Source organism: Oreochromis niloticus, linkage group LG7 (genome assembly GCF_001858045.2).
Source record: "Oreochromis niloticus isolate F11D_XX linkage group LG7, O_niloticus_UMD_NMBU, whole genome shotgun sequence".
Classification (NCBI taxonomy): domain Eukaryota; kingdom Metazoa; phylum Chordata; class Actinopteri; order Cichliformes; family Cichlidae; genus Oreochromis; species Oreochromis niloticus.
The window spans coordinates 2,781,293-2,795,928 of NC_031972.2; the positions used below are offsets into that span (position 1 = coordinate 2,781,293).

Genomic DNA, 14,636 nt, shown 5'->3' on the forward strand with positions numbered 1-14,636 from the left:
ACGTGGGCTGCCTGTAACTTGCTGTGCATCGACACTGCATCAGTAGAAAAAGAAGAGCTATAGAAAAACAACAACATGCAACTCTGTGTGTGATTTGGAACAAACTAAGATACTTTACTGGAAACCGGAGATCTGAAGAGGAAAAAAATAAGTAGGTCCAGAGTTTGCCATCTTGTTTACTGTACTGAATTATTGTAGAATTATTTGCTGCTATGCAAAGTCTTCTAATCTTCATTTACACCTTCCAACGCTTTTTTAATAGCATTTAAACTTACATGGTCCTGTTCATATTCCAGAACATTGGTGTAGAGAATACGCTGCTCTCGCTCCTCTGGAGTCATTGCCCCAGATGCTGCAAATCTCCTGGAATGACAAACACACACACACAGGACAGGTTACTGAAATTGTATGCTTGCCAGTGCTCGCTAATTTTGGAAGCAGATCCCTTGTTGAGGTTCCAACAGACACTATGTTTTTGTCCTGACTCCAAAACCCCAGCAAGAAACCTGCAATCTCTGGTTTATTATGCAGTAGGTTATTTACACAGTTTATAAACACTGTAATTTGGTCAATAAATTCTATAAATAACAGCCCAGAAGTTGTACTTAATACAGGATCGCTGTCATGTCTGGTTAACCAAATGTGCAAACAGAAGGAGGAATTAATTACATGCAGGTGTGAAGAAACGAAATGAGAAATATTATGGAAACCTATTTACAGTTGCACATGTACTACAGAGTTCAATCTATGCATTAAAAAAATAAGTTATTTACAAAACTTTTAAAAAATTATTTCAAAGTGTGTCCTGTTTTCCTGACATCTGTGATTTATTGCAAGGACTTTATACTTCTGTATGAAATTCACAGTGCAAACCTATCCGTCATCATACACCTCACAACACCTCCCTAGAAATATAACTACCTGTCCCAGCTTGCATCAGGCATGAGCGCAAAGAGGAGTGCACAGCTCTCATACATTTACATTTAAGGTGACCGAAACAAAGATGCTTTAGTTTAATTCACTGTGTTGATGGAAAAGCTCACTGTACCTGTTGGCCTCTTCCTGCAGCCTCAGTCTTCTGTCCTCCATCTTCCGCTGTAGCTAATGTCAACATTAAGGAAATCGCCAAACTATTACATGGATAAGACATGAGTATATCCTGGGAAATCTTATAAAGTTCATTAAAGCTTTAGAGAGTCAAACTATTCACATGTTGCCACTAATGTCCAAACCAATGGATTTTTCTTTGATAAGAAGCTTTTAACTATTTTTTAGTATTATTAAAAGCTTCAGTCATTTTTCAATCAAATGTAATAGAGAGTTTATACGACCGTTTAACCAAAGATTCCCAACACACTGGGAAGTCTCATTTGAGTAATATGGATCAAAAATCTTTTGGTTTTTTGTCTGAATGTAAAATACACAATATACATCTTTGCATTTTCTGCTGTAGCAACAGGTCACCTTTACAAGTCATTTAAAAGCAGCTGGTTACTCAGAACTGCTACAACGTTCAAAGAACTTTGTCAAAACATATTTAATATCTAATCACTGACCCATATTCATGGTCTGACCTGCAGTAGATGCAGTGAGCTCACCCTCAAGACAAGTGAAGCACTCATAGAAACTGAAGGAACAACATCGTGCTGTGGCCACTGTATCTACAACATTTTCACCCATTCACCTGCAGTCAGCCACCTCTGATGGGAAAGTGAAGCCACTACACTCCACCAGCCTCCACTGACAAAAAACACTCAAATTACCTTACACAACACAGAGTTTGCCTCAGCAAATTAGTTTGCTATTGTGTGATTTTGGTGTTTTGCAGTGTTAGTGTGGATCCAAACTATCCACAGCACTGAAGCCACACAATGACTGGAATCTAAAAGTACTGTTTATGTCAGTGGAGTGGGTGATTCTGCACCAAATCCAACTGTTTACCATATTCAAAGGATACAGCATCCTGCCTGGCTTTGGCTATGATGAGGTTCTCCATCATCTGCCGCTGGAGAGAGAGTGTCTGCATGGGAAAAATGAAGAGACGGTGATTTACTTATTACTTTACTTCACTGTATGCATCTGTTCAATAAAATGAGATCTAATCTTGGACTCCACTAAAATAGCTTAACATAAATCAAAGTTCAAAATATTCCCCTGGGCCTTAATGCAGCCTTTCCTCTATTTGAGAAAAAAAATGATAGCAACCATTGATGAATCTTTCTTTAAATAAAACACACAACCATGCATCACACATACCTTAAACTCAGATTTCTAAGTACTAGGAAATAAAGGTTTTTCCTGCATCGACTCAGAAATGTGGAGGCACATATGCGCCAACAGGGGACAAAATCCACACCAGAAATGTCAATGACACTGCCAACCACCACTGAAAAACTACAGGAGGCATCATCCAAGTTCCACACAACATGAAAGTGAAGTATTTGTTGGTGACACAAACGCAAACTAGTTCCTGTCCCTCCACTCCAACTGTGCAGCCACAAAACTCTTACTTAGTCACTCGTTGACAGCTCTTTACTACATATCATGCTGTGGTTCTGTATTAAAAGGGTTTCTCCTGATTTACATATTTTGTAATAGCAGTTACATTAAAAATAATTTAAGACACCCCACGTAGTTTTAATGCTATTCTGTAAATAAACGTTAAATATACTGGGAATCCCTGATGTGCAATTTAAAGTGCAAACCTTGAAAATACTTCACCCTTTTCCATAAACCAAAGAGCATTTTCAGTTTATTTATATTAACTTAATTATTATACTGTGCATACTGTGTATTTTAAAACATAATGGCCGTATTATTTGCCGCATTACTGTGATTAAAAGCTTGTGGGGGAACGTGTCAGTGGCGTTAATTGGCTAACAAAATTAGCCGTTATGACGTTACCTTTACAAACGCCTTTAGTTTCCTCCAGAAAACACCAAGCTCCGCAGACTGTCGAAACATATTCCGCACCTAATTGACAAGTTAACGTTACTTTAAAAACCTACAGCTCAAAATAAAAAAGATATCGACAGAAAAATAAGTGTTAGCTTACTAACCAGATGTAAGCTAAACTTGGCGGCATTTTGCTTACCATTATTTATTATATATATTTTTTTAATGTAGCGAGTTTCCCACTAAAATTATAACAAAACAAAAAAAACGACGAGAGAAAGTTCTGCTTTGTAGGTCACACGTTCCCCGGCTAAAATAAAACCTCCCTCCGTCCGTCAAACTCACCATTAACAGCAGCGGAACCGCGAACCGGAAGACCAGAATACAAAATAAAAGCACAGGTAGCGCGCCTTACTCCACCCGAGTTTCCATTATTTTGAACCATCGCAGAAAATGATTCAGTACTTAAACTCAGGTCAAAGCAGTGGCGGTCCTAGCCTGTTTGGTGCCCTCGGCGAACACTCCCTCTGGGGCGTCCCCCCTCCCCCGACACACACACACACACACACATAAAACATATTAAGGATTGTACATTAACATAAAACTGTTGTCAGAACCATACTGAATTTCACCAGAGAAACATACACACACACACACACATATGAAGAGAGAGTATGCATAGTATGCAAACAGCTACCAAACAGCCATCATAATTCGTCATACAATGAGAACAGGACAAATCAACAACTGACAATGACTAATTAATATTAAAATCTGTAACATAATGTATTGTTTGGAGTTTAGTCTGTTACTGTTACTATTTTTACCATTTCTTCTTGGAGCAACTGTAACCCACATAATTTCCTTAGGGATTAATAAAGTATTCTGATTCTGATTGTTTCAGGATGACCTGCCATTATCCAATGACACATCTGCTTACCTGTATCTTTTGCTTGTTTCTCCTCCTCCTCTTTTCTCTTTTTTCTAAACTGAGCACCTGATGGCTTTGAACTTTTCTTGTCCATCTTGGTTTTAATTTTGCACTCCAGTATGAACACCCATCCCCCAACCCGAGAATCATAACCTAATAGACCTACACATTAGTTCACAGATTCGCTTTGTCTCGGGTTTATTTCTGGGATTTCGCACAACCCAGGATTCAAATCATGAATACATAATGAGCTTGGATTTACAACATTATGAATGAAATGTGTTCTATTTGGAAGCAGCAGGTCTCCCTCCCTGTTCGACGGGTTGTGTGTGAGACTTTAAATCATCAAACTGTAAATTATACATTTTAAATTGTTACACCCCGAGTCCTAAAGTGTATATTTATTTTCTTACTCTTCTTATATTTATTGTTTGTTTACTTGCACTGCTGTAACTGGAGCCTCGTCGTCTCGTCTCTCTATATACTGGACTGTATGTAGCAGAGATGACAATAAAGTTTACTTTGACTTCAGCAGCGCGCAGGCGCACCGAGGGCTCTCACTCACTTTTCGCGTATAGAATTTTGAAAAAACATCGGTGCAAATTATAAGTCTGTATCATAATGTCTGGTGTTTTCGTGTTTGTTGGTTTGTTTTTATTTTGTTTTATTTTGCGAGTTGGTTATTAGATGCTGCTCCAGCCAGCCAGAGAAGCCTCCGCCGCCCCGCCCTCTCCTCCCTCTCCCTCCTGTGCCGCAAGCAGCAGGCACACCTCGCAAACGGAGGGCGCCCTTACTCCCAGCAAACGGGCGATAGAAAACCGATCGGTGCCTACGACATTCCCTAAATGCACATGATGTCGGGGCAGCATGAGTACGAGCAATTTTTTTTTTTTTTTTTTTTGTTGCCGATGCCCATGATGCTGCCCCCCACCACGATGCCGCCCTGGGCAACCGCCCGTGTCGCCCATATCAAAAACCGCTACTGGGTCAAAGTTTGCGACATTAAATACATTTAATAAAGGCAACATTTCCCCTTTAGTGCTACCAACTATTAGGCGAATAACAGAAGAAATGGAAGATATTTAATTCCAAAACAATAGCACTTAATCAATATTTAACACATCTCTGTAGCGTAGAATTTCATCATTTGTATTTGTATGATTAATGTCCCTAGATCTTAGATTAATATAAACCACTTGTAGATGTCAGTATCCACAAACCAGGTGGTGCAGCAGAGAGGCTTTGATTAAGTGACTACACCCCTTTGTAATTCATATTTCACGTATTTAATCATTCCTGTTCATATTTCTATTTACCAACTTATTTGAAGCCCTAACTTTAATTTCAATGGTCACCAAAATGTAAAAACTACTGGTAGTAATACATCCAACTTAAAAAAAACAACAAAAAAAACCACATGTACATTCAAGCCCCACCCACCAGCTGCTGAAAACTTCTGTCTGCAAGGGGCAGCCAATCAGAAGAAAGCCTTAAAAAGCAATGAGCTAAATCTAAGTTTTAGACAAAACAAATGACAATAACAGGTCTTTTTAAAGAAGATGCAAAGTATATGAGACTAATGTCTACCAGGCAGTCAAAGAAAGTTTAATTTACAAATGCAAAGGCAGAAAAACATTTTACTGACAGGGTGAGACACCACAGTCAGGGGGGGAAAAAGTGTGTCAAATTTCTGTTTAGGCTGAGCGGAGACAAAAAAGAAAGAGCAATCACATAAACACTGTTTTCCCACAACCGTTCCCACACTCACTAATACACGACATTTAAGGATTTATATTTTGGCTGCTGCCTGAGCTTTTGTTTGGAGCTGATGAAATACATGATGTAATGGAGCATTATGAATGTGAAGAGTAATGCTGGGAAAACAGTGAGATGGTGAGTGAGTCTGGCATTGCAATGAAACGTGACTCGGCTAGCTGCGTTTAGTTCACATAACTGAAATAAACACTATTTTTGTGCAACATGAAACTTTTGTTTTCATGAATTCTTTCTTTGCCTCATTTACAGGTAACATAATCAAATCACACACACAAAAGTAAAATGTGAATATGTGTGTTCTTATCTTTAAATAAAATTTGAATGTACTTTCACAGCATGCTCATATGTTAATGTGAAATACTTAAAAAGCACAACTCTAATGCTGTTTGCCATCAGCTCTGACCCGTTCTTTGGTATGCTCCTCCCATCTCTGCAGAACAATGTTCGCAATATGTTAGGGTGCAGCACCCTGCTGAAGAGCCCACTGCTGGTGAGGGCGTTACATTAGGGTGGAGGAGTTTAGTAAGGGGAAATATATCGAAGTAGCATCGACATGAAGGTGAGTTTCTTAGATTTACACTGAGCCCTGTACTGCCTCCTCAGGCCTGCCTTCTTCTGATTCATTATGGAAACTTTGGCTTTTCTTTCATTGATGCACACTGTAGACAACTGTGAGCAATGCACTTACCAAGTGCTAATCCATCTAAAACACGCCCAGCCTGAAACTGGTGACAGTGACGAAGATGTCAGAAAAGACAGACCATGCTGAGCACTGATTATGTCACCTGCACCCTCCTTCAAGCATAGGCCATCTTTTCAGTAGGAGAGGAAACACTCAGAACCACAAAGTGAAACCAATTAGAATAAAAACCATTTGTCTTTCTTTGTCTTCCCTTTTATCAAAATATAATCTTCACTGTTATTATAAGGAAGTGACTGGGTGAAGATACTTGCATAAAATGAAGGTTTTACAGTTTAAAAAGTTATATTAAGATTGATATTAAAGTCATTAAAATTCTATTTATTTGTAACTTTGTTGAAATTGAAACCTGAAGCACGTTTTCGAATCGCCTCCTGTTTTAACAACACCTTGTATAAGTTTTGGAACTGAAGGTTTCACAATATGTGAAATATATTAGTCCGCATGAAAGTGTATGTTCTTTCAAAACCTGGATATGTTCCTCAGCATCAACAGTATCTTCACATAATCATGACACTGCCATCAACCCGAGCTTAATAAAAACCCAACAACAACACAATTTTACATGTTTTTAGATGTCGTTGCAGGCTGGGGGTCTGGCCTCCCTCTCACACTTCAGTTAAAACTGTACTGTTGCCCAAATTTGAAATGTTTTCAATAAATATAACTTCACCTACCAATTTTTAGACCCTTTTCCAAGAAAGCACCGCTTTGTTTCATTTGTGCCACACACATGCACATTTCTATTAGTGTGCTCTGGTCATTTAGTGACAGGGAACAACAAACTTCAGCGAGTATGGGAGACAGAAAGTAGCAATCAGAGTGTGACCATTATCATTAAGTTATGTCTATGATAATTCTGTCAGATGACATCACGGCAACCTTGTGGCTTTAGAGGAAAAAAACAAGACTAAGTGTGTTTAATATCCAGGCAAATCGGACCAAATATGTATACACATACTGGAAGGAATAATAGCAATAATTGAATCCCTTCTTTCAGGTGAAACTCTAAAAACCAGTCGGATGTTTGGACCGACTCTTTTTCAGGCAGTTTGTCTTCTGGCTAAGTAAAAATATCTACATCTTAAACTACTGTTAAACAATTTTTATATATCACTAAAATAAAAAAAAATTAACATTTTTGGAAATCATTTTAACAAAAGTTGTCACATCTTTACATTTTTAAATAAACGTCAGTGCTCAAACAAGGACAACAAAGTAACGTATGTGACAACAGACTGAGACAAGTTCATTTCCCAAACTTACCAAAGATGTCTTCTGATAGGCTTGACCAGGTGTGAGTCTCGCCAGGCGAGCTTCGTAATTAGCTTTTAGCTTCTGGTTCAAACGTGAGGCTTCTTCGATGGGTGTCAGCTCCCTGCAGCGCACAAACACATAAACAAGCAATACATGACTCACGGCGCGCGTCAATTTAGATAACAAATCGACTGCAACACGTTTGCTGTTTCACTTGAAAACACTGTGCATTTTCAGGAATCCAGAGCAACTACTAAGTCTGTTCTTCTTTGTTTGTCCAGCTTCTATCACTGGAGCAATATTTCCTATCCTTGATGAAATCCAGTCTTTACTTTTTGCTCGTGTCCTGCGACGCTTCTGCTTGTAGTTTGTGGAAGACTTCGGGAGGCAGGAAAGGTGAGGGCTCCTCAGCTTCGTCTGACAACGGCCTGCTGTGACCGCTCGCTCTGGGACTCGAGGATTTATGGTCTGTGGCCACAGAAGCACCACCCGCAGGTACAGTGACTGCAGTCAAAGAGAGACACCAAGAAGTGCGGCTAAAGACACAATGAAATGACCTAACACTGTGCAGCAGGTCACATCTGACTTGTGACTCTTGGCTCCAACTTAGCAGTGACTGACCAGTGTGTTTATAGAAGAGATGCTTCTGATTGGAGGAGAACGTACTCACCAGTGTCTGCAGTGTGAGAGGCAGGGACGACCGCAGTCTGATGGGGCTCAGGTAGGCCAGGTGAACCCGAAGAGAAAGCAGAAGCCGACAGGTCGGGGGGCTCGGTGCTCTTCCCTATAAATGACTTGGCTCGCTCCAGACACTGCTCAGCTAGGGTCAACATCCGATCCACTTCCACTGAAACCATCTCCTTTTCCACTGAGGCCAGAAGGACACATATCACACCGTGAGATGGCATTAATCACTCTACTATACACAGGTCATCAGAAAGCTGATTGAATTTCACAATTGGTTGATTAGTTCAAGGCTTGACCAGCATGATTATCAGTGTTGGAACAAGAGGATTACTGAGAAGCAACCCTTGATTGGTCCGGGTCACAAATCCATCGAGTCCAACACGCTCACATTCAGGTGGGACCCTTATGGCTTACAATGACGCAGATAACAAAGCTTTTTGATTGATCAAAGCAGCCACACAAACAGGTCATGGTGCCATGATTGCTGGTACACTGAGGCTACGTCCACACATACACGGGTATATTTGAAAACGGAGATCTTCTGTTTTCTTTCTTTTTAAAAATCCCGTCCACACATGCAGTTTTGAAAAATATCTCTGTCCACACGTAAACACCAAAAACACAGTCAAACGTTGTCAAGAACATGCCAAATCCTAGCCGTGCAGAAATGTTGGCCAATCAGAAGTCTAGAAGCCTGGGAGGGAAAGAGTAAACAGGGTTCTATGCAAACCTGCAGTACTTCTGAAAAGCTTTGTGTTTTTCTGAAAAGGCAGCTAATTTTGTTTTACTTTTCAAGTACCTCCATCATTTCAAATGTTAATAACCAAAAACAGTATTTCGGCTGGTGTAGACTCACAACTTAGGAATGAACAAAATGCAAACAGCATGCATAAATTTTATTATCAAAAAACATTTAATTTATTCAAAACCGACGACGCCTCTGCCTTTCTAAATGGATGGACAGTAACTGCGTGTGCATATGTAAGCGTGTAAAACCTGCAGATAGTCAGATTAACAGCAACAGGATTTTGTGAATATCCGCCATTGTGGCAATTCATCTAATGTAAACAATAACGAGGCGCACAGCGTCACGTCAAAAAAAGCGCACACCTTTGACGCCGCGTGAGTAAATCTCCATTTTCCTCGTCGATATGTAAACACAAAAACAGAGTTTTTCAGTTTTCAGTGATCGAAAACACCGTTTACGTGTGGACGAAAGGTGCAAACGCACAGAAAAGTCTGCGTTTGCAAAAACACCCGTGTACGTGTGGACGTAGCCTGAGATGATGAACAGATGAGCCTATCTGCCTCACAAAAACAATCAGCTTTAAACCCACAGACGTTAAACCAAGTAGAGCTCTGGTAACTGTGACGGCCACAGGATATGATTTACCAACAGACTCCATATAAGAGATTAAATTATTGGCCAATTTCACGTTGTACATTTTTGGGCTATAGCTCTATAGTCCCCCGTTAAATCTGGACTATCGCACAGCGATGAAACTGCTCGGATGTATCCTGAATGCTGAAACATTTTTGTTCCATTCCTGAGCGTCAAAGATGAAACTTCTTTAAGTATCTCTTACTTTAAGAAACAGTAATGCAGTTAAATTTCATACTCTGAATGAAGGCACACAACTTTTACATGTTGTGCGCCTTGTGAGTCGACTGCTATACAAATATTTTAAAGAGTTCTGAAGCACGGCACTGTGGGAATTCTTTGATAATAACAAACATGGCTGATTTTTGGATCAGGAAGTGAGCAGATGCTTTTTCCTGCTCTGAAGTTGTTGGCCTGACTCACTCGAGGAAGCACTGCTCCAGGAACTGCAGTTTTTGGCACGTCTGTATTGGCGTCTTTTTTCAAAGCCAGAGGTTGCTTCTCGTAAAGTATTAAAGGAACAGAGGAAACGGTCAGGAGGGTAGTTCTGCTTGTAAACTGGTTCATGTTCCGTGTTCAGTATCTGCTTTAACAAGCACTGGAGTGTTCGCACACTAACAGGTAAACTGAGCCGAGATCAGACCTTATACCATTATGCTCCTTCATCATCAGTCGCACATTTCTTTCAGCTCTTACTCTGTGAAACAGCTTCCTCCAAAAGTGCGTGTGATATGTAGTTGATGGTCCGGAGGTATTCACAGTAAGCTTCCTGCAGAGAGACCACAAACAGGCCATCAGTTGTCATGAGTACACAGGCTACTGATAACCTCACACACTGGCATGCATCGCATTAACACATTAGTTGTAGTTTTTAGTCCCTCCAAGTTTGATAAAGAAAGAGTTTTGTAACTCAGGAAAGCAGTTCAGCTTTGGATGCAAAAATTGTTACATGTGGTGCTGAGGATAATCTGTTTTTAGAGATTTTTCTTCCACATTACATACTTGCACTTTAACAAGTACAAGGGTTGCCCTGGGCCTAAATTCACACCTACTGTTTTTGTGCACCAGGACAGAGACAGACAGGTGACAGTGCCTACAGATTAGGTCACTTCCAGCTATGGTCAGGGGTCACCTCAACCCAACCAATCAAAACTTATAAACAAAAGCATTTATTTTGTTCTGCCAATAGAAAAATATAGCACATGCACACAAACAGACTCCAAGGAACACATTAGATACTGCGCAGCGCCCTCAAACTCCCATGTTTCCTGTACAGGACCCGAGTTTGAGAACATCACCATACCACCCACCAGCGTTTGAGAGGAAAATATATACGCTGATCAATCACAACATTAGAAACACTGACAGGTGAAGTGAATAACACTGATTATCTCTTCATCAAGGAACCTGTTAGTGGGTGGGATATATTACAGAGGAAGTGAACATTTTGTCCTTAAAGTTGATGTTAGAAGCAGGAAAAATGGTCAAGTGTAAAGATTTGAGTAAAGAGCCAAATTGTGATGGCTAGAAGACTGGGTCAGAGCAGCTCTCTGATTTTTAAAATTTAAAAACAAAAAAGCTCTTATGGGGTGTTTCTGGTCTGCAGGGCTCGGAAGTCAGTCTCTATCAAAGTGGTCCAAGGAAGGAACATCGACAGGGTGATGGGTGGCCAAGGCTCACTGATGCATGCAGAGAGTGACAGCTGGCCCATTCTGCTGGGAAACCTTGGGTCCTGCCATCCACGTAGATGTTACTTTGACAGGTACTGCCTACATGAGCACTGTTGCAGATCATGTACACCAGGGATGGGGAACGCCAGGCCTCAAGGGCTTTTAGATGTGTCCTTGATGCAACACAGCTGATTAAAATGGATAAATTACCTCCTCAACATGTCTTGAAGTTCTCCAGAGGCCTGGTAATGAACTTATCATTTGATTCAGGCGTGTTGAACCACGGTGAGATCTAAAACCTGCAGGACACTGACCCTTGAGGCCTGGAGTTGGACACCCCTGCCCTACAGACTCTCTGATGGCTGTAGCTTCTTTCAGCAGGATAATGCACCCTGCCACAAAGCAGAAACTGTTCAGGAATGATTTGAGGAGCAAAACAACGAGTTTAAAGTGTTGACTTGAGAAGGGAGCATCTGTGGAATGTGGACAAACAAGGCTGATCCACGGAGGTCCCACCGAAGAGCTTACAGGACTTAAAAGATCTGTTGTAAACCTCTTGGTGCAGACCACCTTCAGGGTCTACTCGACGGGTCAGGGGGACACACGCAGGTGGTCACAGTGTGATGCCTGATCGGCACATGCAGAGGTGGAAAAATGAAAAAGAAACCACAATCCAGAGTGTTTGTTTCCTCTGCATATTTTAGCTCGACGTGTTTTTGAATAACAGGAGTGAAAACGCTGTTTGTCTCTGTCGCTGTTGTTCTTATAAGCAAATATTCTTTATTATAACGCATCGTAAACATTGGTGTTGTGTGTAAAATAAACTTGATGACAAAGCCGCAAAAAGGCACTTTCATAGGACAAAACACTGAGGTGAGTCTCGGGATAGCAGTGAATAAATATCATTAATTAATTAAAGGTCATTTCGCATGTATAGAATAACGAGCAGGTTAACGTTATGTGGCTAACCACTGACAGCCTCCGCCCCTCCCTCTGTTTACATCCCCACCCGCCGCTTCCTGTCCGCTTCCCGCTGCTGTGTCCGTGCTGTCAGCCCCCGGGGCTCACTGACCTTGTGTCTGTTCCCTCCGTCCAGCTGTATTGCCACTTTGGCCATTTTCATGGCATTTTGTAGTGGTTTCACTCCGCTGTCAACTTTAGCCATGGTTACCCTGGTGCACCTTCTTCGTTTTTCGTTGGTTCCGCCTCGTCTTCCTCGTTTTTACTGCGTAGGCTACACAGCGCCCTCTACCTGTTCGGACTGTTTAGGCTGAATTACAGGCCTGTGTTAGTGTTATCTAGTGAGACCAGGACATAGTTCCTGGTGTTCAAGGCTATGCACGAATGTGTCCTTCTGCATCAGACAAACAGTCTGCAGGAGGACGCAGTTTTCTTCTTCTTTCAGCTCCCTTTAGGGGGCGCCACAGTGCATCATCTGCTTTCATCTTACCCTCTGTCACACCAGCCCTCTGCATGTCCACCTTCACTACATCCATGAACCTTCTGAGGTCTTCCTCTTTTCCTCCTGCCTCTCAGCTTCATCTTCATCATCTTTTGCCCAGTATATCGACTCTCCCTCCTCTGCACATGTGTAAACCATCTCAGCCTCGGCCCTCCGTCTCTTCAAACTGCTCAACCTGAGCTGTCCCTCTGATGTATTCATTTCTAATCCTCTCCATCATCGTCACTCTCGATGAGAATCTTCTGCTCTTCAGTTATCCCGCCTCCAGCAAACCCTACATCAGAGCAGGTCTCACTCTTGTAAACCTTCTTTCACTCTTGCTGCTAGCCTTCTGTCACACATCACCCCTGACATTGTAAATGATATGGGATGTGGGGATCTGGTTCTTTTAGTTTAATGCTTTTTTTTTTTTTTTTTTTCCAGTATATTTATATTTGACAGAAACAAAGTCTTAATTTTAAACTGAGGTCGCTTGTCCTTGTCTGAGCCCTTGAACAAAAATGTGTCCATAACTTGCATCAGGAGAGTGAGCTGTTCTCAGATTTTGACCTCAACTATGCTTCCCCTTGGACAATAAAAAAATACACTGAGATGCTATAAAGAAATTGCTCATACTTACATACCTGACCCTACATGCCTTTTCCTGTATTATCATGTGATTAATATAATATTAAAATACAAAAATAACACGTAACTATCATAATTGCTGTTTGTAAGTAAATGATATCACATATTATTATAATAACAAATAATAATAAATAATAATAATAATTAACAATAATAATAATAATAATAATAATAATAATAATAATAATAATAATAATTATTATTATTATTATTATTGTTAATGTTTTATTGAGATGTAATACACCTTAGTGTAAAACAGTTTTTACATTTTGGCTTATCTGCACATTAAACTTCATTCTGCTTGATAAAGTGTTTTATACATAATCAGTGGTGATTTTATTGCTTTATGCCATAAAATAAACCCATCGTCCCCATATGAGAACATACGTTTAAAAAGAATTACTTTTTTTGTGCTTATCAGGTTAGACTAAACCAAAAAGCAATGAGAAATTAGAACTGCATGCCAAACGAGAGCTTCGGCGCATTGCTTGGTTTGGTTTTTGGCTTTTGAATATGAAAAATATGAAAAGCAAACTGAAACCATGTGGAGTGCAGTCATGTAAAAACAAAAAGCACAGCAGATGTTTTCATCATATTGAAACACGCAAACATTTGAGCCTCTTTAAAACCGAACGTACTTGTTTGATTTACACCAAAAACTTTTCAGGTGTTAAAATTCTGAGTAAACATAAGTACACCTCTGAAACTACTATTGCCTCTTTAGCAGACAGTCTCAGATATCAGTCTCTGAAAATGCTGACCACTCTTCCAAAAACAACTTTTATGAGGTGGATTAGAAACAGAATTGAAACCTGTGGTTTGAAATATCAGGTACAGCAAATGTTACCTTATTAGACAAAAATTACATTATGAAATTAAAACAAAAGTGACATCAAAACATAAGTTGGTGTCATAAATCAGTTTAATCTAAAAGTGAAATTATAAATGCAAAAAAAAAAAAAAATTCAACAATCAATTTTAAAATAAGAGTACCACTAAGAAACAAGCACAGACACGAGGAATTAATACGATGACAAATGGCATTAAATACAAAATGGCATTAAAATCTGACTTTACAATAAACGGCTTAAGAAATTTAAAATATATATATAATTTTCATTTTAAAAAATGGAGCTGCACAACCCGTTGATGCAAGATCGCCATCTAATGTGGAAGTGGGAACATTACAATGGATTTTTTTTAGTGCAACTAAGGCAAGGTGCATGTGTGTGCATGCATGCGTGTGTGTG

The 14,636-nt window shown here is 40.1% G+C and overlaps 1 protein-coding gene across 2 annotated transcripts in view; it reads right to left on the reverse strand.

The window, feature by feature from the left end:
- vps9d1 (VPS9 domain containing 1) overlaps window positions 1-12,835 on the reverse strand; it is a 36,224-nt gene extending 23,389 nt beyond the window's left edge. Inside the window, exons 1-8 of one of the 2 annotated variants that reach the window (XM_003439527.4) lie at window positions 12,370-12,832; window positions 10,324-10,396; window positions 8,230-8,427; window positions 7,892-8,063; window positions 7,569-7,680; window positions 1,958-2,020; window positions 1,049-1,101; window positions 276-363 (exon numbers count right to left, since the gene is read on the reverse strand). In XM_003439527.4, the coding sequence (XP_003439575.1) occupies window positions 276-363; window positions 1,049-1,101; window positions 1,958-2,020; window positions 7,569-7,680; window positions 7,892-8,063; window positions 8,230-8,427; window positions 10,324-10,396; window positions 12,370-12,462 (852 nt within the window). In that variant the 5' untranslated portion in view covers window positions 12,463-12,832. Of the gene's footprint in view, window positions 1-275; window positions 364-1,048; window positions 1,102-1,957; window positions 2,021-7,568; window positions 7,681-7,891; window positions 8,064-8,229; window positions 8,428-10,323; window positions 10,397-12,369 lie in introns of both variants that reach the window. The other variant, XM_025908884.1, reaches the window with a different exon arrangement.
- Between the last annotated feature and the right edge of the window lie 1,801 nt (window positions 12,836-14,636).